The 26,921-nt window shown below is 51.4% G+C and overlaps 1 protein-coding gene and 1 long non-coding RNA gene across 3 annotated transcripts in view; both read left to right on the top strand.

Annotated features, from left to right (window-relative positions):
- The window catches only part of CALN1 (calneuron 1), a 147,748-nt gene extending 134,255 nt beyond the window's left edge, over nucleotides 1-13,493 (top strand). For both annotated transcript variants that reach the window (XM_053995674.1, XM_053995675.1), the window contains 2 exons: nucleotides 87-240; nucleotides 6,821-13,493. In XM_053995674.1, coding sequence (XP_053851649.1) covers nucleotides 87-240; nucleotides 6,821-6,948 — 282 coding nt within the window. In that variant the 3' untranslated portion in view covers nucleotides 6,949-13,493. The remainder of the gene's footprint in view (nucleotides 1-86; nucleotides 241-6,820) is intronic.
- Nucleotides 13,494-20,330: 6,837 nt separating this feature from the next.
- Nucleotides 20,331-22,331, top strand: LOC128817281 (uncharacterized). The gene is made up of 3 exons (XR_008440145.1): nucleotides 20,331-20,542; nucleotides 20,699-20,767; nucleotides 22,064-22,331. It is a non-coding gene; the product is annotated as an uncharacterized LOC128817281 (long non-coding RNA).
- The last annotated feature ends 4,590 nt before the right edge of the window (nucleotides 22,332-26,921 follow it).

Raw genomic sequence — 26,921 nt, forward strand, 5'->3', positions numbered from 1 at the left:
ATGAGGCTGGTAAAACACGAGCTGGGGACTGTGGCCTTGGCCTCACAGAGCCCCATCCCTGGGTATAACTGGGCTGTCTCCCACAGTTTGACATGCAGAGGATAACGCTGGAGGAGCTGAAGCACATCCTGTACCACGCCTTCCGCGACCACCTCACCATGAAGGACATCGAGAACATCATCATCAACGAGGAGGAGAGCTTGAACGAGAACTCTGGCAACTGCCAAACGGAGTTTGAAGGTGAGAGAGGAAGCCCCTGGGCTCCTGTTCAATTCTCCTGTGTCTGGAAAACTCGCTCTGATCCTGGTGCCTGGAGTTGGCAGGGGGTTATTTTGGAGTGAGGAGCAAGGACACACAGAGAGCTCAACAGCTGCCCTCAGACTTCTGTCCCTCAGCAAAGCTGATCCTTTTGCAGGCACAAGGATGAAGCACTGGGGGTTTCCCCTCTCTCTGGTGGGATGTGCTGAGGTCAGTGTCTAGGCCAGGCTGTATTTCCCTACAGAAACACCTTGATTTCCCTCATCCCGCCATGGAAAGACTTTCTTGGCACTGGCAGGCCCTAACAAGCTGTGCTGGGCTTCCCCAGTTTTCTGCTGAGCTCCCAAGAAGGCTCCCAGGGAGGAGCTGGGGCGAGTCCTCTGCTCCACTGTAACACCAGCAGTGAGCAGAGGGGCTGCGTGCATGCCCTGCTGCTCTGGGGACCTTTTGCTCTGAGCTGCCAGGCCCTGCCTCAGCCAGGACAGCTCCTCTCAACACATGAGGAGCTCTGCAAAGCCAAGGCTGAGCAGTGCTTGGAGGCACCCAGAGAAGGGGAAACATTTCCTTCCTTCAGCAGAGCCACAGGGGATCAGGAATTGGGATCAGAACTGGGACCTACAGTAAATTTTGCAGTTGGACAGGGCTGACACTGGCAAAGACATTCCCCATTTTGAGCCACCTCAGAAGAAGCGTTTTCATTTCCTTGGCCAGAGGAACTCACACTGCTCTGAAGTGTTGCTGCTTAGAGCAACCAGAGAGGTCCTGGTTGTTCAGACTGTGGCTGCCCCTGGATCCCTGGCAGTGCCCAAGGCCAGGCTGGACTCTGGGGCTTGGAGCAGCCTGGGACAGCGGGAGGTGTCCCTGCCCATGGAATGAAATGGTTTTTAGGTTCCCTTCCAACCCAAACTGTTCTATGATTCCATGAAATTATCTCAAGTGCAGAAGAGCCCAGGGAAATGGAACAGAGAAGCTCAGAGTTTGTGCCCTGGTGGAGCCACTGCATTTCCCACCCAGCAATCCCACTTTAGACCATTTGGGGGAATTGTGACATTCTGTGGGGTCAAACAGCTCTGAAAGGGCACCAGGCAGAGACAAAAGGCAGAGGATGAAAATATAGCCCAGCCTTGGCCTGGCTAATGAATGGGATGCAGCAGCTCCATTCCCACCCACACCTCTGTCAAACAGGGCGGAGAAGCTAGGGGAGCACAGCTGAATTTTAGAACACCTGCAGCAGGGAGGCAGCAGCAGCACTCTCCGAATCAGGCCAAGCAACAATTTTTGTGTTCCTCCTGGAGAACAGTGAGAGGAAGAGATGTTTCTTCCTTGCCTGGAGCTGTTGGTGCCCACTGACCTGCTGATCCCTGGGGACAGGAGCCAGCTGTCACTGCTGAGAGTTTTGGGAGCTTGGCTGAACCATCCCAGAAAAAAATCTGCATCCCTAATGCTCAGCATCTCATTTTGGAAGCTCCAGTTTCCAAAAGTGCAGCAGGAACAGCTTTTCTCGTGGGATGTTTTGGCATTGCTGGTGCCAGGCAGAACCTAGAAGCAAAACAGACCCTTTTTTAGATGTTGGGAACACACACAAATCCAGCAGGGAATAAAGATGAGCTGAACTATCAACAGCGGGGCAAAGTTTTGCTCCAGGTCCCAGTGGAAGGGGACAGGTTTGGTCTGACAGCTCTGACAGGAGCATTTCTGCCAGAAAAGGACAGGCTGTGTCCATGCAGCTCTCCAGGCTGGCCAGGACTGACCCACCAGTGCCCTCAGAGTTCCCAGTTCTCAAACACCAGGATCCCTACAGGATTCCAGAGCATGTCATGGATTGTGGCACTAAGGGACAGCTGTCAGCTGTCCTGGGGTGTGTCCCTGGGGTCACTCACTTCTAATTAGTGCACTGAAGGAGATGCTTTTTGGGTAGAACTCCTTGAGTTTAATTTAGGTGCCACCTTGGGATGAGATGAATTGCACCCTAAAACAACTCCCTTTCTTAGTTCAACTCCTCAAATAGCAATTCAAATATTTCTTTCAACTCCCATCTATATTTAATGTATCATCCACCCCACTGAAAAGCCTTTAATTCTGGGGAGGAATGAAGCCAAGATGAGCCCCAGTGGCTTTCACTGAGATTTGGGGATCTCCTAAGGGAGCAGACACAGCAGAGACTTCCAGGAGCAGCTTGGTGAAAGGGAGATCTCCACTCAGTGTCACCTCTGGGTGTGTTCTTGCATCCCAGACCAGCCCCAAACCCTTCTCCTCCCGTAGGCAGAGACATTCCCCTTCTCCACACCTGGACATGCCCATTTTCCACACCTGGACATGCCCATTTTCCACACCTAGACACCCCTGTTTTCCATACTTGGACATGCCCCTTCTCCATGCCTGGGTGAGCTGCTCAGGTGCTGAAGACTGTTGTACAGGTAAAATGACCGTCAGTACAAAGCCATGACATTTCTGTCATACAATTATGCCATTATGTGAGAATAAGGTCTTTATGACCATGAAATCTTCTTCAGTATCAATGTGGATGACAGACCTTGCACCTCTCACCACACCATTTACCCCAAATGCAATATTTGTATTATAGTCAGGGCCAAGTCCAGGATTTCCTCAGCTCCCTCTGAACACTGAAGTAATTTGCAGGATGTCACATCCAGGGGAAGGACACACCTAGGGCAGAGGCACAGTTCTGTCCTCAGCTTTATCTGTTTTTATCAGCACTCAGGGCAGGACAGTGAAGGCTGTGTGATTTCCTGGGACACAGGGAAAGGACAATTTTGCAGCAATGCTGTACTCCCAAAGATTTACAGCCCAGCAGCCTTCTCCTGGCAGTTCCCTTGATCCAGCACTCAGGACACAGAGCTGGTGGCATAGCAGTGTCAGTGGTTACAGGACTGCCAGAGGGGTTCCCACCCTCAGCCATGGCCCTCAGATCCATGGCATGCAGCAGCAGCTCCTCCCTGCCCCCTTTGTCCTGCTCAGCTCAGTTTGGGGATGACAAACTGACCTGTTAAAGCAAAAATAACTCCAGGCAGCCAGAGCAAGCCACCATCACTCACCTGTGGCAGGGCTGGGACAGGGCACTATAAATACACTGCTGTCCTTGTGAGGAGCTGTTCTCCTGCAGGAGAGAAGGCTCCCAGTGCTGGAGCACATCCCAAACCCACCGTGGGCATCGTGACCTGGAAACAGCCCGGCCCCATTAGCCCAGTTCCTGCTGGAGAAGTTCTGGGGGCCGTGGTCTGTGCCAGGGGGGAGTTCTCCTCACCAGCCTGTCCTGGGACTGTTGAGAAGATGAAGAACGACCCAGCCTTGATTTGCCTTTGCCTTGTGAGGTCTGATGGATGTTGGAAGCTTCTGGGTTGCTCTCCCCCCTAAGAAGGGTTGAGGATTTCTCCAGAGGAGCCTCAGGCTCTGCCCATGTCCAATGAACCGGCCAACATCCACCCCCTGTTGTGTCCTGTGGGTGGCAAAAGGTCCCAGTGCACCCAAATGTTGGCATCCAGCCCTGGGACAATGCCAGCCATGGGAACCAGCAGGAAAAGCAGATTCTGTGCTCAGAGATTATGGATTTAGAGAAAGGAGAGAACTGAGAGAGTACCCTCCCCAGTAAGCAGGGCTGGTTAAACGGAACTTCAAGAGGGCAGCACGTAGGGAAGAATTCCAGGAATCAGGACATCAGGAGTTCCAGCTCCTCTGTCTCCAGCTCCTCTGTGGGTTTCAAGGGAGCAGGGCAATGCTGATACCCATCTCCTTCCTGGAGTCATTCTCAACCAACAGCAAGAGGGTCTGGCTGGGCCTTCAGCCCCTCCACAGACATTCCCCTTTCCCCCGGGGTTATTTGTAGGTAATTTGGATGTTTGGTGTCCCCTTAGTGGGTAAAGAGCAGTAAATGAGACTTCCCTGCATCCTGCTGCCTTCAGGCTCTGTCATATAACAGAACCCTCAAGAGGTTGGTCAGTTCAGGAACATTTCTGCAGAAACACCGAGCATGTTTTACTCTCTTCCTCTGAAGAGGTGAGTTTGTTATCCCAATAAACCCTTGGCCAGCCTCGGGCTGCTGTTCCCATCACCAGCCCCACCCTGACAGCAATGCTGGTGGTGTCTGTGATTTCTCTGCTGCCTGGGAGTGCTTTCAAAGTACAGAAATAATAGAAAAATACATTAAAAAATAACTGCAGCTGGGCAGGAATGAGCTTTTCAAAGCACCAGGGCACCGTGCACAAAGCCAGGGAGCCACAGCACTGATCCTGTGTGGTTTATAAATGCCAGAGAAGGAATCCAGGAGCAGGGCAGTGCAAGCAGAGAGTGAGGAATTTGGGAGAGCTGCTGGCAGGGGGGATTTCATTCCCTGCCCAGAACACAGTGAGGCCCCACTCACATTCTCTTCCCGGGGCAGGATGGCTCCAACCCTCCCTAAGGGGGGCTCTGTGCCCCTGGCACTGAGCCGGGGCTACTGGGAGCTGGGATTGGGGCACAGGCACTGCTGAACACCAGCCAGAGGAGGTGATGGGGGAGAAAACTGGGATTCAAAACCCAGCTTCCAGGGCTCTCTGCGCAGTAAGGTTCAAGGCTGGATCAGAACAAAGGGATTTTCCACGAATTCTAAAAATATTCTCCTTTCCAGTTTTCCAAATGTGGGCACCTGGAGCCTGTCCTTGGTTGCATTTTAGGTTTGTTTTGGGGTTGTTGTCAACCATCTGAAGGCTTCCTGTCATCACAAGGCCATCCATGAGGAGAAGGTGACAGGGACATCCCTTCCCAGGGCAAAGGAAGCCCAAAGAGCAAAGCAAGGCCCAGAGCAGGCAGGCAGAGCTGTCCATCCTGTGTGGGATGATTTCCTGGCTGTCCCTGACTGACCTGGGCAGGCCAATTGGATGAGGGTCAAGAAGGCCAAGTGCCAGGTCCTGCACTTGTTCCATGGGGCACAACAGGAGCAGAATGTCTCATGGAACACTCCAGGCTGGGAGAGAAGGTGGAGGACAGCTGGCAAAGGGCCTGGGGGTGCTGGTGCCAGTGGCTGCACATGAGCCCAGGTGTGCCCATGGTGGCCAAAAAGGCCAATGGCACCTGGGCTGCACCGGGACCAGGGCAGGATTTGTCCCCTCTGCTGGCACTGCTGAGGTCACACCTCAAACCCTGGGGGCAGCCCTGGGCCCCTGAGGACAATGCAGCCCCTGCAGGGCTGGAGCGTGTCCAGGGCAGGGAAGGGAGCTGGGAAGGGTCTGGAGCCCCAGGAGCAGCTGAGGCAGCTGGAAAGGGGCTCAGCCTGGAGAAAAGGAGGCTCAGGGGACCTTGTGGCTCTGCACAGCTCCTGACAGGAGGGGACAGCGGGGGGGTTTGGGCTCTGCTCCCAGGGAACAGGGACAGGAGGAGAGGGAACGGCCTCAGGCTGGGCCAGGGGAGGTTTGGATTAGAAAATAGGAGAAATTTCTTCACTGAAAGGGTTGTCGAGCAGTGGTGGAATCCCCATCGCTGGGAATGCCCAAGAAGTGTGGATGTGGCACTTAGGACATGGTTCAGCGGTGACCATGGTGGTGCTGCTGGATGATCATTGGGCTGTTCCAGCCATCAGCACCCTCGGATTGCCTGGGGGAGCCTTCAAGGCCTTTGCAAACAAATCTCCACAGTGCCCCAACACCACCCGTGGCTCTGACATTCAGGTGTGGGGAGGCCAAGACAGAGTCATGAACTGGCTTTATTAAGTCACAGCACGAATTCTCACTGACGAGCTTGGCAAAAAGTACAATTAAATAAAACAAGTGCTAAAAATGCCAACTCTTGTCTGCTTTTTAATTGCTGCTCTCATCTCTTTTGACAATTATTCTGCAAGCATTCACTTGGAAAGGTTCTTAATAAATCTGATTTGGCTTAAGCACAGAAAACCTAAAACCGAAGAAGTTTGGAAAAGTGACTCATGTGCCATGGATACTCCTGGGAACTGTCACAGTGGGGGCCTGAGTGTCATCAGAGAGCACTTCTTGATTTTCCACTCGTTCCCAGTGGACCTGGATGAGTTGGAGGGATTCACACAAGGTTGATAATTGCTATTAACGAACTTTAGAAACAACTTTGTTCAGACTGAAAGAGAGGAAGTTTAGGTCAGAGAGTGGCAAGGAGGGTGGGCAGTCCCTGGCACAGGGTGCCCAGAGCAGCTGTGGCTGCCCCTGGATCCCTGGCAGTGCCCAAGGCCAGGCTGGATGGGCTTGGAGCAGCCTGGGACAGTGGGAGGTGTCCCTGCCACGGGACAAAGATGAGCTTTAGGTCACTTCCAGCCCAACCCATTCTATGATTCCAACTTCACAATGAGCTTAAAAGAAATACACAGCTAACCCCAAACATCCCTGTGAGCATTTAAAGGGATTAAAAGCTATGATGAGGGAGAGGAGTTCCTGAAGGGTTGGGAAGGACTGGGATGGGCTGGTTTGGAAGTCCTGGAGGGTTGGGTGGGTTGTTTGGGAATGTGCCAGCAGGGAGAGGTGACAGTGAGAACAGGAGGGTTCCTGAGCTGCTCCAGGAGGGAACAGAACCCCTGCCCTGTGTGACGCCCCTCTTGTCCCCACAGTGCACGCCCAGAAGCAGAACCGCCAGACGTGCGTGCGCAAGAGCCTCATCTGCGCCTTCGCCATGGCCTTCATCATCAGCGTGATGCTGATCGCGGCCAACCAGATCCTGCGCAGCGGCATGGAGTAGTGCTGGCACGGCTCGAGTGGTCCTGGCACGGGATGGCAGCCATGCATGCGCACCCCGGGAGAGCTCCCGCCCCGATCCCACGGCACCGACACGCGGGCACAGCCGGCGCCTGCAGCAGGAGCCGGAGCCAGCAGCGTGTCCTGTGAACCAACCACATCCTTTTGGCAGGGACATCAAAGGGCTGTTCTAATGCTTTAAAGGTTTTGTTTCCTAATGCAATAATCCCACATCCAGGAGTCCCGAATTATTGCTTCGAAACAGCAATGGCAGCGCGGAGGACATTTGGATCCGGCGCTCTGCGGTTTGGAGGAGGCCCAGCCTCGTGACTTGTCCTTACCCCAGGGCCCACTGACGATCCCATGGAGCTCCCGCCGGGCCCACAACCCCAGGAAGTTGATGGTAGCATTGCCACAAGCAAGTCCTGTTCCTTTCGTTCCACATGTTCCAGCTTCACTTTCCTTTTCCCTTATGACCATGCCATGGAGTTTACGGCATTAGAGGGGAGCTAGAGCATCCTTGTACAGTATTTTCTGAGGAAAAAAGGGGAGAATTTGCCAGCACCATACAAAATGTCTATTTTTTGCTTCATCAACTCCACCTTTGACACGAGACTGTGGGTAGCAGGAGTCAGTTGGCCATTTTTTTCTGACTGTGAATCAGGGCTTGAGGAGCACCCCTTGTTTTCCCACCTGGGCATTGCTGAACTTGTGCAAAGTCTTCCAAGGGACTCTGCCACCACCAGCGCCAGCTAAACCTCCCTCTCCTCGGGCCTCTCTGCATATTCAACACTTCCTCTCCAGCAGTTTTATCTTTCTTCTTTACTGATCTTCAAGAATTTTTTTCCCAGGTGAAAATCCTGAGGGAAGCTCTTCTTGAGCTTTTCTCCCCTCTCCTTTCCTGCACAATTTTAATTTATTCCATTTCATGTGGCCTGGTTATGATCTGCAGTGAAACCTCTGTGGCAGACATCATCCTGTGGGGGAGGTTTTATTTTAGCCCACATGGTAAAGTGTTGATTTGACCAGCCAACTTCTCCATTCCCTCCCAGGATCCATCCCACCACCCCCATCCCATGGCAGGCTCCAAAGGGGGCCATTGGAAAAGCCAAGCTCAGCAGGAGAAGAAGGAACCAAACCTGAGCCCACCCCCATGTGTTTGAAGTGTGTCAGACTTCCAGATCTGGGGAGCGTTGGGTGGTTTTCCTGGAATACATTTTAGGGAACAGCAATGAGAAGATGGAATGATGCAGAGCAGGGACACGGCACGGGAAGTGCAAGGAGCCAGGATTACTTGGGAAGGTGTTTTTCCTTTGAAACTTGACACAAATCCGTGCATTTCTATTTGGATGAACTGTGCCCCTGGGTGCCACACCAGGACAGAGGTGATCTCCTGCCCTCCTGGGAGGGGTTTCCCAGCTGGGGATCATGGAGTGCTCCAAGGGAGTTCCATGGAGGCTGTGCTGGGAGAGCTCCAGGCACACCCAGGAACCCTGAGATGTTGCTCCTGGAAGTGGAGGTGACTGTTCCCTGTGCCACAGGAGGGCCAGGATGGCTCCCTAGGGGTTGCACAGCCCCAGCCTCCCTCATCCCACCCTACAGCCATTGACTTACACTGGATCCATCCCCAACGCTCATCCCAGCTCTTTCTTTTCTACTAGTCTGACCTACAACATTTACCTGTATTTTTAGCAGCCTAATCTAACAATCTGCTCGTTGTCCTGTCTCCCACCACCCCTTTAAACTCAAGTCACTTTTAAGTGTCTCAGTGTCCCACCTCCACCTTTTCCTGCCATTTTCCTGGTGTCCCCTCCATCCCAAAGACAACACCTTTTCCACAGCAGCTGAGTTGGTTTTTTCTGCCTTTCCCAAATTCCTGCATTTCTGTTCTGCTGTGACCAATAGAGGTGAACTGCAGAATATCCCATTAAAAAAAAGATTCTGTCTCCCAGAAGATGGAGAGATTTCCATTTGCTACAGGGCAGCAGCAGAATATCTGTGGGGTATTCTGGTGTGGGATTCTCAGTACTGGGAAGCCCAGACACATTTTCTGTGCAGAGCATTGCAGATAACGAGTTTGGAGATCATTTTGAGGAAACTCATCCCCACTTTTAGCTCTCAGGGGTCTGTGGAAAGGTGGCAGCTGTGGGAAAAAAGTCTAAATGTTCCTTGCCACTGAGGAATACTCATTTTGTCCCTAGGATAGTGCAGGAGTGAGCGTGGGCAGAGGGAAGTGGAGGGAGGGATGGGGGAGCATGGGGTGGAGCAGTGCCTCCACTGAGCCCAAACTCACAACCCCAATCCAGGCATTTCCCCACATTTCCTCACCCATGTGCCACAAGCCCCCAGCAGACTCCAGGCCCAGCAGCACCTCATGGAAAATGATTGTCTGCATTCCTTGAAGCTTTCTGGAGGGCTCCAGACTTGCCTCCTGCATGCCCCATAAACCCTTGTAAATACAGCCATTCTCCAGCCCAACCCTTCCCCCCGCAGCTCCATTGGTAAAGCCAAACCTATAATGAAAATATTGGTAAAAGCCATAGCCTGGTGTCAGTAGAGTTCATTGCACAACTCCCCACTGATTTTACTGGGTACAGGATTTTTGGGGCTTTGGGGTGTGATTTTTCTGTAGGGAACTTCACTTTTCCATTATGAATCAGGGTCATGTCTTGCCAGAGGTCTCCTTTCCCTTCCTAGAGCAGCCTTCCTCCATCTCCAGGTGTTGTGAACAGATCCCTTCTTTAATCAGTGGCTCCTGGCAATGCAGGATGGATCAGGCCGAGCTACTCCATCCTTTCCTTCCCCACAACCTTCCCATCCAGCAGCACTGAATGTCTCCTACCTCCCTCCCTGGCTCCATTTATGTAACATCCATTTATCTCTTTTTTTTTCTTTTTTTTCTTTTTTTTCTTTTTTTTTTTTTTCTTCTACACAAGAGGGGAAAAATAGGGCTTTTTGCTGCTTTTACAGACAGGAGGTAAAAATAGAGCAGTAAAATTCTGATTGGAACCTGATGGCAAAAGCTGAGGGGGGAGAAAGCAGAAGAATCAAAGACATAAAAATAAAAACCCCACATCCCATACTTTAAGGAAAAAAAACCCTATTTAAGTGCTAATTAACATACTTTAAAAAATACCCAGACTGCAGCAGAGCTGTCAGAAAAAGCTCTAAACTTCTGCTCTTGCCAGTTCCAGGAGGATGGAAGTGTCTTTTCAGCCCTGCAGTTCTGGAGGAACAGGAGATTGCCATGGCAACCCTGGCTGTTCGTGACATGGGTGCCACCGTGGCAGAGCACACACGATCCCAGACTTCCAGGGATGGGCAAACAGCTCCCAGCAGTGGGACAGGGGCTTTTCATGGATTAGGGAATTATTAGGAATTCGTGAGCAACTCTGTTGGCTTGGCCACAGAGAACTGTGTGCAATTAAGGGGATTGATGTGCAGGGAAGGCTTTGAGAGGGATGTGATGATTTCAGCCCGAGAGAGGCTTTGGTTTAATTGAGGAGGGAGTGAAATCCACTCAGCCTGAGCACTGCCTGTCCTGGGCTTGCTGAGGACTCTTTGGGAAGGTTCTCCATGTGGGAAGGATTTGGGGTCCTGCTCCTGCAAGGCTACACCCCTGATCACCACTTGGTGACCTTGGCTTCAACCACTGGCTTTAGCAGTGATCCTGATTCCATGCCCTGGAGAAGCCAGCAGAAGGAACAGCAGCCTCACCAATGCTGAAATAATTTGGAGGGAAGCGAATTCCAGCAAAAGCTGCTGAAGGAACACTGCTCACCTGTCAGAGCCAAAGCCATTCCTTCAGGGCAGCCATGAGGAAACCACAGCTGGGGAGTGTCCGGGCAGGACAGACGCAGTGGCTTTGTCCTGAGCATGGCCAGGAGCTGGACTCGAGGTCCTTGTGGGTCCCTTCCAACTCAGGATATTCCATGATGGTGGTGCTGGTGGCCCTGGAGAGCTAGATCCTGCTCACAGCCAGTGACACCTGGGAGGTGTCACCTCTGGTGCCACCCATGGGAGCCTGGCCCCTCCACGAGTGCGCCACTGAGGAGGAATTTCTGATCAGAAGCAATGTCAACATAATCAAAATATTTAAATTAGGAAGTCTTGGCTTTGTTAGCACTGCACTCCTCATGCTGTGGGAGGTGATAGGGAATTAAAGAGAGTTCACAAAATAATTCTCCTTCCTGCTTGATGGGCACCCCCATATCCCCCAGTCACTGTCAGCACCTGGGACAGGGATCACAGACCCCAGGTCCAGGGTGAGCAGGGCGGTGGGAGGGAGGAGCACCCCCAGCTCCCGTCCCTGCTCCCCGGTGAGCCAGAGCTGAATTTCTGGGTGTAATCCAGTTCATTTGAGAGATTCCATCCCGGTTATCCAGAGGTTTCACCTGTTGGACGTGTGCACTGGAAGGGCTGGATGTTGGTTGCTTAATTCCAGCAGCTTGGATACCCTTCTTTATAAGCTGGGCCGAGTAAAGAGGGGTTTTAAATCCAGAACTAGGGTAGGAAGCAAGCAAAGCAAGCAAAGCAAGCCAAGCTTGAAAACATTCGCAAGGCTGCCACTCTGGATGGCTGAAATCTGTTTGGATGAGCCGAGTACCCACTGGTGCTTTCTTAGGAATGTTTTGTCCCAAATACTGACTCTGCATCCTCCTGCCTGTTGCAGAAGAGTGAAACATCTCCTGGGCCACCCCTGGTACTGGGAGGGGCTCCAGGTGACTGGGAGGGGCTCCATTCTCAGCGAGGGCCCCGGGACAAGGGGGGATTCTCAGCTTTTCCCTTGGAAAACTCGGCCCCTGCACGTGCTGGGAGCTGCCAGGGCTGTCAGCACCCTGAGGTGACAGGAGCACAGCCCCTGTCAGCCCTGCATCAGCGAGGGGAGAAGCAGTGGGAGGAATGACATTAAGATCTCTAAGAATGAAGTCCCTTATTTTACCCACCTCTGTAATCCATGATTTAGTTCCTGCTTTATGGATGAGCGTTTGAAAGAAGAAAAACCAACTCTTCTAAAATGAGAATCTGATGAAGTGTCTTTTTTTCTTGGCTCTGAATCACGCTTCCATTCCACTGATGAAGATGTACAGAACTTGCTGTGTTTCAATCTATTATTTTACCCTCCTGTGCTCTGACAGTGCAATTACATTTCCCTGGCATCACTTAAGACCTGTTCCTTTCCCAGGAATTTAATGCAGAAAAAGAAAAGTTTCACCCCATTTCCATCTCTTTATGTTGTTGCCTGTTACCAGGATGGGGTCTGTATTTCTCCAGTTCAAGAAGGACATTTTAGGCTGCTCTAGGAAGTGACGAAGCTTCACCAAGAGCAAGGTGGGCAGAAAATCTAAGACCATTTTAATTGGAAGTATGCTCCACTTGCACCTTTCCAGTGGCAAAAGCCTGAGAAACTGCTGTAATTTGGCATCTTCACTATGAAATAATCCCAGAAGCGGGAGAAAGGAGAAAAAGGAAATCCTCTGCATCTAGAGCTCAGAACTTGACAATTTGATGATGAAGGTACCACAGGGTTTTTTTTAATTTTCTGTCAAGACAGACCAAAATACTTTGTAGCCTTGAAAACCATTGCTAGACGAAATTGCCATTTCCCACCCAATTATTTCCCCAGCAGTTCCTGGCCTGTCTTTGCCAACATCCCAAACCAGCAGCTGGATTTGCCCTTCTTTAGGTGAGATCCATGTTCCAGCTTTCCTTTCCCAGCTGGTCCTGTGTCTCCATCACCCAGCCAGGAGACCTTGGGAAGCTCTGAGGTGGCTCTGGTGCCACCAGCACTTGGGCACCTTCTGTCCCTCCTGGGGGCCATTCCAAAGGGTGCAGGTGATGTTGTTGACATCAATCCCCAAACTCCTGCCTCTATTCCCAGGGCAGCAGCCCGAGGGTGGGCCCACGTTCCTGAGCATCCCTTCCAGAGCAGCCAAAGCTCTTCCAGCTGTTGTTCCCTCAGATTTATCTGGGCTGGGTGAGGAAGGGAGAGCAGGCTACTCGTGGGCCCAGGGTCAGTCAGAAATGACTCATTAGAGTTAACTGGAATAAGCCCAGGACCCAGGCTGTTGCTATTTAATCCATAGCAGGATCTAAGGAATCAATGCCTCCTGATTCATCTCTAGGAAGGTCTCCACTAATCCCTGTGTCTCCCTTTTGTTATCAGCTCATGTTTTCCAGCCATTTACTATTCATTTGTAAACTCACCAGGTTTTTTTGGCTCGTTAACGAAAGACATGGCTTTTTAATTAAAGAAAAAACTTCACAAAGTCAGCAGCATAATAGTAAAAAAAAAAAAACTAACAAAAAACCTTTGTACAAAATACTGTAAATATTAATATAAATTAACTGGGCATGCAACTGAAATAAATCCTATGTTATTACAAGTTATCTGAGTGTATAAAGGAGTGTATAAAGGAAAACTGAATGCCATATGTATCAGCTGTTCCCTCTAACCAAACTCTACTGTAAATATATAATCTGTATAAAAATATTTTAATTTTACCATTATTTATGCAATAGAAATAAAGGTTTTTTTCTTTTGATGAAGCTTTTTTTTTCTTCTTTTGAAGCACTGATATTTATTCATGCCCAAGTACAAGAGCAAAAGCAAGATTTGCATAAAATATTAGGACAGAGACCCTTTATTCCTTCTGAGAGATACATGAACATTTGGGGGGGTTATTTTGCTTTGAAAATAGATTTACATATTTAAAAGCCTGCTACTACAGAAGGAGCTCCTGTCTGGAGAAATGGGATCAGCAATTCCAGATGCACGGGAAGTCAAAGGGAGGGACTGAACTTCTCTTCTGGAAGGCAAAGCCACAGCTGGTCAGATCTCAGAGAGAAAGGTCGGCACTTGCTTAAAAAGCCCATTTTTATCCCTCCCAGAGAGCCAGAGGCTGATCCCTGAGCTCGGGTGGGCTTGGGGCACTGTTACTGCTGGGAGGAGGATGTTGAGCACAGCTTTAATCCTGTCTCTGGTACTGCCAAGGCCTGAGAGCTGCTCTGTGAGGATTAACTGTGCTCAGGTGTCCTGGAGAGCCCTTTGTCCCTTAAAAAATCCAGAGCTCTTCATTTCCCTGGAGCCCTTCCTCCACAGGAGCCAGCCCAGCCTGTCCTGCTGGAGGAGGTGACAGTGAGGTTAATGACTGACACCACAATTCCTGGCACTGGTGCCTGAATTCAGGTTGAAAAGGGAATGGTTGATGTTGGCAAATCAGCTTCCCCCAGCTGGGGCCAAGCCACAGTGGCAGGACAAGGCTGGGATAGGGGAAGGTGTCCCTGCCCATGGAATGAGATGGGCTTTAAGGTCCTGTCCAGCCCAAACCATTCTGGGATCCTGTGACAGGATGGGCCTGAGCAATTCCATGCAAGCCCTGCAATCCAGGCAGGGATTGCCACTGGACAGCAAGCTGTGCAGGAAATCCAAGTTTACCAAATTTAAAGTATGAAAAAAGGCACTGCACACTCTCATTGACCTCTCATGTCAGTGTTCCAATGAATGGCCCAGGAATGAGCCTGGATTTATTACAGAAATGAATCAAACGTACTCCAGGAATTCCTGTACATATACCAGAGGAAGAATGAGCAATTGAAGGAATTCTCAGCTGGAAGGAGGAACCTGCACCCCACACTGTGAGCTGTTCTCCTTCAGGTCAGTGTGTTCAGTGCCCTCAGTAAAAGCCAGGCTTATGCCTTGAGTTTCAGCCACCAGAGCTGCCCAGAAACTGAAATTTGCTGCTCCTACAGATCCTTTGCCCACCAGCCCTTGGAGAGGTGAGCACAGCTCAGTGTGACACCACCAGGAAATCACCCCTGACTGCAGGAGAAAAGCAGCTTTAAAAAAGAAAAAAACACCCCATAATTGGCCTGGGAGCAAACGGCTTTATCTCTCCAGAGCCATCCCACAAGCACAACCATTGTCCCAGCTCCAACAAAGCCTGTTTATCTCCCTTGTCATTTTAATACTCTCCATTAATGGAGACTTGAATGGTTAATTTAATTCTCTCCCTTAATGGAGAAAAGCAGGTTAAAACACCACCCAAAAGCCCCATCCTTCAGCCGTGCCCTATCGGGGTTTTTGGGGGCTGCTGCTGCTGTGGAACCAGCACTGGCACTGGGCAGGAGCAATGGTGCAGGTCTAATCCAGCTCCCAGGGAGGCAGTGGAAGCATTCCCAGACTTTGTGGGAATTGGATTAGGTCATCACACAACACAGCACTTCACACCCTGGATCCTTGCTTTGTTTAAATGGAGACTGGCCAAGGCCTGGAATTTCATTACTGAAATACGAGTTCTGAAGAAAATAAATAAACCTTTCCTTACCCTGAGTGAAATTCAGGCACGGCCCCTCTGGCCATGACTGGTCTCCCCAAGCTCAAACCTGCAGCAGGGTCTTGGTTTGACCCCACACTTTCCCCAGGAAGGTTCAAGCTGACCCAGAGACCCTCCCCCAGCCCTGGGCTGATCCCAGCTGGGCAGCAGGGCAGGGATTGGGATTCTGCCCCTGTGCTCAGGTGAGCCCCCACCTGCAGAGTGCCCTGGACCCAGCACAGGCAGGAGCTGGAGCTGCTGGAGGAGCCCAGGGGAGGCTCCAGGATGAGTAGAGGGATGGAGCAGCTCTGCTGGGAGGAAAGGCTGGGAGAGCTGGGAATGTTCACCTGGACAGGAGAAACTTTGGGGTCACCTAACTGTGGCCTTGCAGGACCTGAAGGAGCTACAGGAAAGATGGAGAGGGACTTTGGACAGGGGATGGAGGGACAGGACACAGGGAATGGCTCCCACTGCCATTCCATCACTGCCACTGGGAAGGAATTGTTCCCTGGCAGGGTGGGCAGGCCCTGGCACAGGGTGCCCAGAGCAGCTGTGGCTGCCCCTGCATCCCTGGCAGTGCCCAAGGCCAGGCTGGACAGGGCTTGGAGCAGCCTGGGACAGTGGGAGGTGTCCCTGCCATGGCAGGGCTGGGATGGGATGAGCTTTAACGTCCCTTCCACCCCAAACCCTTCTGGGACTCTCTGGCCCTGCGGGCTGCCTTTGTTGCTATGATCTCACCCACTCCATTCTTGCTCTTCCCTCATTAACATCTCTAGGAAGTATTTGCTAATGCAAATCCAGAGGCAGTAATTTATTTGGGCCGAGCCAGTTAATCCTGGCAAGGCTCTCCCTTGTAAGTATAGACCAATATCATCTTGTTTTAATTGCTTCTTTCAGTGTTCCTCAACAAATCAAAAACATTTTAATTAAAAAATTCACCACCAGTATCTTCCGGATCTTTTCCCATTTGTTCTTCTTCCTACCAAAATTATCAGGACAATTGTGAAGTTCTAAAGAAAGTAATTACAGCAGATGTTGATCTCTGCTGTAGCACCAGGCTTGCTGAATGCTGCACATCAGTCCCCTGACTTCTCCTTTTTTGCAGCTTTGTGAAGCAGAAATTTCCATCCTTGGTCCTCCCTCAGAAACGACGCTGTCTGTGTAGGAGCTGGGATGATTTCATGCTAAGGCTCGGGGAAATTTGGAGGGAAGAGGGGGAAGAAAAGAGGAGCTAGAATTAAGGAACTACCAGGGACAGGAATTTGGGCACAGAACAGTAAGGGAAGGCTGACAGATGTTTTATTTTACTCTAATACCATTCCTGGGCAGAAAGGCCCTGCTCCACCATCACCTCCCCAAAAGAGAAGATGATAAATCCACTGGAAGTGGCAGTATCAGGCTAAGGATGCCAAGTGTCACGCCTGACACATTGCAATAAATCTCTTTTAACCCTAATTACTGCCTAAATTTCCCCTTGCCCATAATGACCTGCTTTGGAATAAGCTGTCAGAAATAACTGCCCACACAATGACAGACAGCTGAGATGATCACAGGGGTGTCACTGCAGACAGGAATGAAATGCAAGTGTCAGCACATGGCCCACAACGTGTAGCAGGATGCTGGTGGTCTAGGAAAGCCAATTTTCAGCATCCTCAGACTGCTCAGGGCCACAGAAGGAGCAGTTTTTAATTGAAGGAGCAATGTCCGCCACCCATAGGGCAAGAAAAATTTAATCCCTTTGTTGGAGGAAAATGCCTCTAGGTCTGAGCTAAAATTATGAACACAAAGGGACAAAACTCTGGGAGCTTTCTGGGAGCTAAAGTTGTGCAAAAGCTACAGCTCTTCTTTCTCTATATCATGAGTTTCACAAAAAATGCAGGTCTGTGCCTCCAGCCCATCAGTTCTCAGCCTCTGTCGTGCTGAAGTCATGGAGCTGGACCTGCCAGGGAGGTCTCTCTGCACTGGAGACTTTGGGCACATCCCCAGCAGGTGCAGGAATGGGCCCCACATGGTTGGGTTTGAGACATCAAAGATTGTAGAATCCCAGAGTGGTCTGCATTGGAGAGAACCTTAAAGCCCATCCAGTGCCACCCCTGCCATGGCAGGGACACCTCCCACTGTCCCAGGCTGCTCCCAGCCCTGTCCAGCCTGGCCTTGGGCACTGCCAGGGATCCAGGGGCAGCCACAGCTGCTCTGGCACCCTGTGCCAGGGCCTGCCCACCCTGCCAGGGAACAATTCCTTCCCAATATCCCATCCATCCCTGCCCTCTGGCAGTGGGAAGCCATTCCCTGTGTCCTGCCATGACAGCTGGGACAACAGCAGCTGTCCCTGGTCTCTGCAGTGCTGAATTTCACACACACAGATTGAAGGGCAAGAGCACAAACACTGCGAATACCAGCACTGGGGTGCTGCAAAGGCCCAGCACTGGGCTCTCTCTGCAACTGGGGTCACCCCCTCTAGTGAGGGGTGATCTGGACAAGGCTTCACTGCTGTCTCCACTCCTGGCACTGCTCCAGGGGCAGAGCAGAGATCCCAGAGGCACCTCAGCCCCAAGGAGCACACGATGCCACCGAGCCACCTCCAGATCCAACAAGTTCCAGCTCACAGAGTGCTTCACAGCAAAGCACCAGAACCTCCTTGAAGTGAAAGATGTCACCTGGAGGGGCTGAGAGCCCCCAGCCTGGTACGAGCAGTGCTGGTGGAAGAAGGGTAATCACTGCATGTGAGGCAGGAAAACTCTCAAGTGATTGCTGTTTGCAGAGGCTGATTAAATAGAAATTAAACTCATCTGCATGTTCAGTGAGAAATGTGAATGGAATAGCAAGAGCATCCTTCCCACTGGCCTTTGGGGAGCTCATCCCTGGCCTGGCATGTCCCACACATGGAGCTGTGGAGCTTCCCAGCCTGCACCAGCAGATTGTTGAAACTGAACTTCCAGAGAGGTGGTTTCAGATAGAGAATGAACAAGGAATTCATCAGCCTCAGGTTGCTCGTGGGGAGGACACAGTTCCCTGTTTGCCACATTCCAGCTCCTGCTGCTCATCTTCACTGCACTCAGCTTCCCCAAGCACTTCTCCAGCTTGGGATGGAACAGAACAGAACAGAACAGAACAGGACAGAACAGTTCCATTTATTTCAGCTGAAATCACCTGCAATGATTTATGATCAGTTGAGCTCTGACCACTTCAGGGCTGCCCAAAAGTTAAAGCAGGTTTTCAAGGGCAATTTCCAACCTCTTCCTAAACACTGACTGGCCTGAGGCATTGACCATGTCTCTGAGAAGATGAGGTGGGTGATCAGCCTGTCCTGGTGTCTGACCACCCTTTTGGTATAGGAAGGCTTCCTCAGGTTCCTGGCAAAGCCCTGAGGCCTCCACAAGCCCTTGCCATGAAGTTATCAGACAGTCCACGGGTGATGAATTCTCCAAGCACCCCGGATCTCATTAAGAAGAGATTTTTTTCATCTTCTCCCCCCCGTACGAGGGGACGGAGCCTCATTTCTAAATCTGAATTATCATCCAGAGCCCCCTGGGCTGGCACCATGTTCCTGCCACCGTCTGTGCCTGGGGAGCAGCAGGGACTCCCTGGTGCAGGAGGGATGGGACCAGCTTGGAGCCTCCTGCACGTGGGAGGTGTCTGGAACACCTGTGGGCTTCTCCAGCCTCGCTCAGGATGGGTCTGGCAACCTTGGGCTGAAACCAAGCCTTGCTCTGGGGAGGGACAACTGGTTTCCTGAATTGAACGGTCAGGAATGGCAATCACCCCACAAGGTAGTTCATTATCAGGATGCCAGGATACAGCATTATCACAGACCCCAGGATACAGCATTTTTTCTTACCATTTCTAAGGGAGCCTTTTTGAGCACAAGCAGAAGCCTGGAAGGGCTGTGAACAGACGGATCCAGGAAGATGCGTGAAGAACCCAGTGACCAAAGCCCTGGAATCTGAGGGAGAGGGGATGCTGTTTCCTACCACATTGTGTGAGCTCCCACTGTGCTGGTGCCAATTTTAGTGTCTTCTCTCACTTTGAACTGGAGAGAATCTAAAAGCCTGAAAAATACTGAAAATGGGGATTGCTTCTTATGGTGAGAGAAATCTCCAATTACCAGGAACATGCTCCAGCTTAGGACCTGTCAACGCAGACCTGCCAAAATTAAATCTATTTGAAAGTGCATGACCCATACTTTAATCCTGAAGATCTACAACATTCTGGTTGGAATATTTATTATTTCTTATATCCATTTCAGAGGGATTTCTAAAATCAATTAACTCCTGTCCTATTCACGTGGAGAGTGATCACAGCGTTCACTCCCTCTTGGAGAAATTAACCTTGCCAGTATTTTAAGATTATTGTCCCCTATAAGGAGGAAAATCAAGTGTCAGTTCAGACGGCAGAAGTGAAGAAATGAGAGGGACAAGACTGGGATTAAACTGAAAAAACTTTGAGGACATGGATTTGCTTGTGCTGGTCTCAGTGATAGGCTCAGAGAAAGATGTGATACATCAAGGGTACTACAAAGTATTGGCATTTCTTGGGAAAGCACTTTCAGTGCTGTCATGATAAACTGCTTAAACCAGTCAGTATATGTCAGGCATGAAGCTGGAGTTCAGTTCATAATTGCAATTTTTGCAGCATTTTCAAACAAATCAGAGTCAATGTCCATGAATAAAGACTCCTTTATGGAGAAGCTGGAGAAGATGAAACCATTTCAGGTGATCAAGGAATGGGAAGGAATCTCCAGTTAAACATCATCTCCTTTAACAGCCTTGCTGTACTACAGCACCTCTGAGAAGAGCAGCAGCAAAGGCAAAAGGCAAAGCTGAGGCACCTCCCCCTGCCAGAACCAAGGCCCCAAAAATGCCCCTCAGGGATCAGCACTTGGGGATTCTCTCCTAAAAGCTCCTGGTTGCCATCCAGGTGATTTCTCCAGAGAACCTGGTGCCCAGCAGGAGTTCACATGTGGGATGGCACTGGGAGGATGTGAGGCTTGCTGAGCCCCAGAGGTCATTGTCCACTCCTGTTGTGTGACACGGGGGCTGCTGGTGCTGGGGCACCTCTGAGCCATCCAAAGGGACAGGTGCCGAAAGGAACATGTCCTGTTCTCCTGTGACCTCCCAGACAAAGGGGCAGGGTTTGGGAAGGGGCAGGGGAACTCAGCAACTGAATGTCTGGCTGTGCAGGTGGTGCTGAAGGTTTGGGATCTGAGGATCTACCCTGGAGCAGCTGGATCTGCTGGGAGTTGATAGCATCCACCTGACCTCATACCACGGGCCAAACCAGGGGGTGTGTGGAACTCGGGAGGGACAGGGAAATCCCTGCCCAGCAGCCTCTGACAAGAGCCCCAGTGGCCCCTTCTCAGTGGCCCTGTGGCACAGCAGCTGCTGGACACCATGATGGCTGCAGAGATGATTTTCTCTCTTCTTCCCTCTGTGTTCCCAGGCCCTGCCAGGTATTCCAGAGGGGCTGTGGGAGCTCTGGCTGGGCAGGACCAAGCGAGAGGCACCTCAGGTGTGTGTCCATGTGTCCACACAGGAGACTCTGAGTGTTCTCCAGGGAATCAATGATAATTCCACTCATCCCAGCCCTTGCCCAGGGCCTTGGCACTGCACACCTGAACCTGCTGGGCATTCAGGGGACTTTGCTCTGTTGTCACTGGGAGTTTGGCACCTGGCACATGGACATGCTGGGCACACTGACCTGCTGTCACTGGGAATTGACCACTGGGAAACAACCACCCCCACCTGCCCATCACCCCTGGGAAATGGCTCTTTGGAGTCAAGGTCCTCTCACACAGCAGCCTGTGATGTGCCCTGGCCCCTGTGCCACCCTGGGGACGTGTCGTGATGGGCGCTGCTCCACAGGGCTCCAGCAGGTCCCGCTGTCCCTGTGCAGCCTGGGCAAGCAGTGAGCGCACACCTGGGTGCTCCCTTGCTCCCAGCCCCAGCCCCTGGTGAGAACACCTGGCTCAGAGTCCGTGGCTGCTGCTGGGGCAGCGGGACAGGCCTCGGTCGGCTCGGTCCCTCCCAGCCCCAGGCAGCCCCTGTTGCTCGCCCCTCGGGCCGTGTTCACGGCTCTGCTGCTGCGGTGCGTGCGAGGCGTCCTCCAGCACCCGCGGCCAGCCGGGGAGGGCTGCATGGGGCACCCGAGAGCGGATGCAGAGCTGGGGGAATTCTTGTCCCAGCCCTGGTGGGGCTGGGCCCTTCCTTGGGCCTGCCCTGCGCCTCGGGCCTGCCCTTCCTCGGGCCTGCCCTTCCTCAAGCCTGCCCTTCCTCAGGCCTGCCCTTCCTCGGGCCTGCCCTGCTCCTTGGGCTCTGCTGTCAGGGTGAACTGCAGGGAGAGCTCCAGAGGGGCTGGAGCAGGGGGTGCTGAGGGCAGCAGGAGGAGGAAGGCGGTGCAGAAGATCCCCAGGAGGACAGAGATGTGGACGTGGTTTCTGAGGGCAGTCTCACAGGAGGGGATCTCCACGAGCACAGCCTCCATGGCTCCTGCTCCTCAGTTCATTTCTTACCGGGGTTCAAGGGAGCTCCTGAGGGCCCTGTCCAGGCTGAAGGGTGGGGACGATGGCTTTTGCTCGGTGGGGCTGGCTGTGCTCTGGCCCCTGTGCCGTCCTGGGGACGTGTCCCAGCGGGGGCAGCTCCGAAGGGCCCCAGCAGGTCCCTGCAGCCTGTGCCAGTGCTGAGTGCTGGGGCAGGAACCCCACACCAGAGGGTAGAAGAAACCCCTGCACTGTGTTTGTTATTGCTGCAGTGCCACCACTGCCACCCTTCCAAAGGAGTATTAACATTTAATTCTTTTTAATCTTAGCTTAGGAGACACTGACATCCCAATGCCCTCACAGTAACTGATAGAGACATCCTTCACATCCTGGCAGAGGGAGCTCAATGCTGTTTATACTCTTACCCCTTTCACTGGGTTTGATTATGAGGATTCGTGATGGAATTGTTGGAGAACGCCCCTGGCTGAGCTGAGTTTCCAGCAGCAGGTAGAGCTAAAACCCAGTGTTAATAAAAATCAATGAAGCATCCTCACAAGGCAAACAGTTTCCCTTTACAGCTCACAGCCTCCTCACGCTGATAGAAGATGACAAGCACCAGATGTGGCAACATCAGCTGAGGGCAGCTCTAAAAAGCTGCCAGTTCTACACATCCCTTTCCAGTTCCCACTAACTTATTTATACAGTCACAGACATTTTTTAATGCTTTTGGGACACCTTATCTCACTGGCTACACAAATCCTCTTCTGTCTGCATCATGTCCAAGTGTGAAATAATGCATTATTAAAGTCACTGTGACCCCGGAGACAGAGGAGCCCTTCCAGCCACAGTGACCTCATTAATGAAAATCCTTTGTATCAAAAGGCCCCAGCTTTGCAAAGGTCTGGTTGCATGGCAAAGAAATCCTGGGATAACAGCATCCTCCTGGCATTCCAAACACGGCCTGGTCCAAGACATGATCTCACCACAAGGTTTTAGTGCCTCTGGCTGAGACAGTGCTGCTCTCTGTATCCCGGGGAATCGCTCCTTCCCTGGCAGGCTGAGGTAGGCTCAGGAGCAGGGCTGGCTGCTCCCACTCTGTCCTGATCCAAACCAGGAGCACTCTGCTGCCTTCCCGAGCCACTGCTCAGCAGGAGGAATCTGTCTGCCTGCTGCCTCTGGAAAACAGATGAGGAATTGCTTTTCCACTGGCATTTGCAGCAGGAATTAGGCTGCAGGAGGTGTCCAGCCATGAGCACCTCACAAGCCACCACAGGCCCTGAGGTGTCCCCAGTGCCACTGAGGTGGGGAGGGCAAAGAACTGAGATAGTCCCTGATTTATTCCCACCACAGCACTAAACATCTTTCCTCCAGGATTTTATCCTAACCGTGGTTACCCTGGAGCAGTCACTGTTTTTTGACAGTGGCAGTGAGACATGGGCAGTGCTAATCAGCAGTGTTAATCAGCAGTTTAATGAGGGGCAGTGCTAGTCAGCAGTTTAATGGGTTGTTTGTCCAGGCAGTGCCCTTCACTCTGCTGATCCAGGATAACCCATCCACTCCTCCCCATCTTAAGGAAAAAATGCTGGGAAAACTTAATGATTCTTCCCAGCCTGTGTCAACCTGTGGGTGTCCCAAACACCAGGAGAAACATCCCTGTTTAACAAACAGCTCAGTCCTCTCCACTCACCCTCATCCCTCTGGCAGAGCTGACATCCACCAGAAGATTCCAAGGCCCATGCTGGGGAGGGATCTCCATTTATCTTCTATTATCTTCTATGATCTTTTTTCCCCCAGAAATCTGATGCACAACTTGGTACAAATCTGGCACAGCCTTGGCTACCTTGGTGCTTAGCCAAGTTCTTATTTGCACAAATCTTTCACTGAATCAGAGGCAGAGCTGCCCTAAGCATAAATAAAGAATTCCTGGTCACTCTGAGTCCCACAAATTCCTGGTATCATTTCCTTTTGCAAGAGTAAATGAGTGTAAACAGCACAGTCTCCATCTCTTCTGGAGCAGGGGAACATCACATTCCTCTTATTTGGTTTGGTTTTCCTATTAGTCTCTGCATATAGAAGAGCTGTCTTAATTAATGTAAGCTTATTATGAAATTAGAGCACCAATATAATTAAAACATTGATTAAAAAGCCAATAAAACAAGCAGCTCAAGCTCTTCTGAAAGAGAAGCAGTATGAATCCTTCTTGATTAAATATTACAGCTCAGTCAATATTTAACCATTCCATTGTATTGACTTAATTTCTCCATCGAGCTGGGAATAAGCATCCCTTGGGACCTAATTATGGCAGGTTTGCTCCCCTTGTTGTTCTGAGTTTGTGGGCTTGTTTGGTTTATTTTGATATTTCTGAAACTTCTGACACAGCAGATCTTCCATCCTGGGGAACCACACTCCACGGAGATAATTCATGGGTAATGAACAGTTCAGATAATTGTGTTTATCTTTGGAAATTAACTCCAAGAAATCCATCCTATCCATGAGAACCAGTCCTGCCTCTTTCAGCTGCCTCCCAGGATGAGGTTGTTAATGGACTTGGCAGCCAGGTCAAACCAACAGCCTTGCTCCACATCTCCTGAAGGTCTCTCTGGGGTTTAGTGGAGACATTTCCTTCCCTCCTTTCCACATCCATCCACAGAAACATTGGAGCAACATCCAGAGCAACCTTCAGCTCCTCAATTCATTCATCTCCATCCATTTCAGAACTGACTTGCTAAAATGACATTTCCTTCTTCGTTACCACTCCAAAACTAAAATCCCACAAGTGGGGCCAGGCTGTCCCCAGAGCCCTGCCTCAAACCAGCCCCAGGAATGGGGAGAGTGCAGGGACTGGAGCTGCTGCAGGACGCAGATCCCTCGGGCACAGCTCTGCCACACTGAGGCCAGGGACGCACTGGGGACATGGATTAGAGGTGGCTTTGGCAGTGCTGGGTTCACAGCTGGACCTGAGGGAGTCTGAGGTCTCTTCCAGCCTTACTGGTTCCATGATTTTACGAGGCACTGTCGGTGCCTCCCTGTGCTCTCCCCACCTGAAGCGACAGCTGGGAACACCAGAAAGCCCGGAGAGGCCACATCCCCAGACTCTTCCTGAAACTGTGTGGGCTGAAGAGAAACCTGTTCAGGCTGTCAGGCAGTCCTAAAGCTTCCCAGTGCTCTGGGCTGCAAGGTGGATATTCTGGAAGAACAAAGGTTGCATTTCAGGTCCTTGCAGCCTGTTTGCTCTGAAGAATCAGCACAGCTTCATTTGCTTTTTCCTCCTCTTATATTCCCCAGTTCTTTTTCCTTAGGGAAATAGAACAGTTCTGAGGAAGCACCACAGATGAAAGAGCAGGAGGAGGTTTTCTAGCCCTTATTCTTTTAGCTCAGCATTTGTCTTGGATCTGTAATTGGGCCTTCAGGAATGTTTGATCTCTCCCAGGTGTGCAGGGCCAACACCTCCCAAAGCAAAGCTCACCTCACATACAAATATGTGCTTTTGCATTGGGGATCTGGAGATCTCCCAGAGACAATTCAGGTGGAGACTTGGTTATCTGTTAGGCCAGCTCAGAGCAGGGGCTTTACAGTGCCTGTCCTCAGATTAAACCAGACTGAAGTGTGGGAATTGATGATTTGTCCTGCTTGGTCAGCACAGATCCTCCAGCTCTGAAAAAGCTGGGACACTTAGAGAATCATGGAATGCTTTGGATTGCAGGGACTTAAAGCCTCTCCAGTGCCACTCCTGCCATGGCAGGGACACCTTCCACTGTCCCAGGCTGATCCAAGCCCCAGTGTCCAGCCTGGCCTTGGGCACTGCCAGGGATCCAGGGGCAGCCACAGCTGCTCTGGGCACCCTGTGCCAGGGCCTGCCCACCCTCCCATGGAACAATTCCTTCCCAATCTCCCATCCATCCCTGCCCTGTGGCAGTGGGAGCCATTCCCTGTGTCCTGTCCCTCCATCCCTTGTCCTCAGTCCCTCTCCAGCTCTCCTGGGGCCCCTTCAGGCCCTGGCAGGGGCTCTGAGCTCTCCCTGGAGCCTTCCCCAGGTGAGCAGCCCCAGCTCTCCCAGCCTGGCTCCAGAGCAGAGGGCTTTGTTGGGCCACTCCCAGTGCCCCTGCCAGGAATCATCACCTCTGGACAAAATGCAGCCTCCTCTGGGAGGGCTGGGCTGAGTTTTACCTTCCCAGGCTCAGTACAGAGCAGACACACAACGAGCTCTGAGCTGGAGTTAACTGAGAAAAGCTAAACCTCACCATTTTTTCTGCTCAGCAACAGAACAGGAATGTCACCACCACTTTCAGGGAAGATGCTGGAGCAGCTGAAAGTTAAAAATGCAAATCAAAGCCCAAAAGAGCTCTGAGCTTGCAGCAGACGTGCCACAGTGTGGCATTTGCAGCATGGCAGCAAGAATGTGCTGGCACGTGTGGTGTGCGAGGTGGGAAAAAAAGCGTGAAACTAAGCATGACTTAGAGAGAAAAAAATGCCCAAAATCCAAAAAAGAGGAGTTTATTCAGGGATTATCAACGTGACTGCCTTCATCAAGTGATGGAGCAGCTGAAAGCATGGAAAGCAGGTTCTGAAAATGTGGAAAAAAAAACAGTTTATGACATCTAGTGGTAAGAGGAGATGCCCCCCTGCGTGGAGCTCTGGCTGTGCCAGTCAGGGCTGATTCCAGAGCAGGTTCACTGCACTCCCACTGCACTCCTGACAATAATCTGTGTGCAAAGTGTGAGCTTTTCTGGGCAGCTCTGTCAAAGGCAGGGCTTTACATGCAATGGCTGAGTGATTCTAATTCCAGGCTGGGCACAGAGAACAGCCCTTTGTGTGGGCTGCTATCACATCAACAACAGCACAGAGCTCCCAGCTTTTATCACAGCCCTTGGAGCTGCTCTCTCAGAAATGATCACTGCCTGCATCCTTTGCTGCTTTGGAAAATGGCCAAGGCACGGTGAGAAAAGAGCCACAAGGTGCCTGAAGTGAGCAGGATCACTGAAAAAAAAGGATGGGGGCACCCCCAGAGGCTCTGGGACATGCCAGAGCACACAGTTCCAGCTGTAGCTGTGCTCTTCTCTGCAGCACAAAGAGATGGCACCTTTGGGCAAAAACATCCCTTTTGTGCCCTCTGTTCCCACGTTGTCCTCCAAAGAGCCAGTTCCTGGCATTCCTTCTGGGCCCTGTGACCACAGCAGGCTGTTGATG

Source organism: Vidua macroura, chromosome 20 (assembly GCF_024509145.1).
Source record: "Vidua macroura isolate BioBank_ID:100142 chromosome 20, ASM2450914v1, whole genome shotgun sequence".
In the NCBI taxonomy this organism is placed as follows: domain Eukaryota; kingdom Metazoa; phylum Chordata; class Aves; order Passeriformes; family Viduidae; genus Vidua; species Vidua macroura.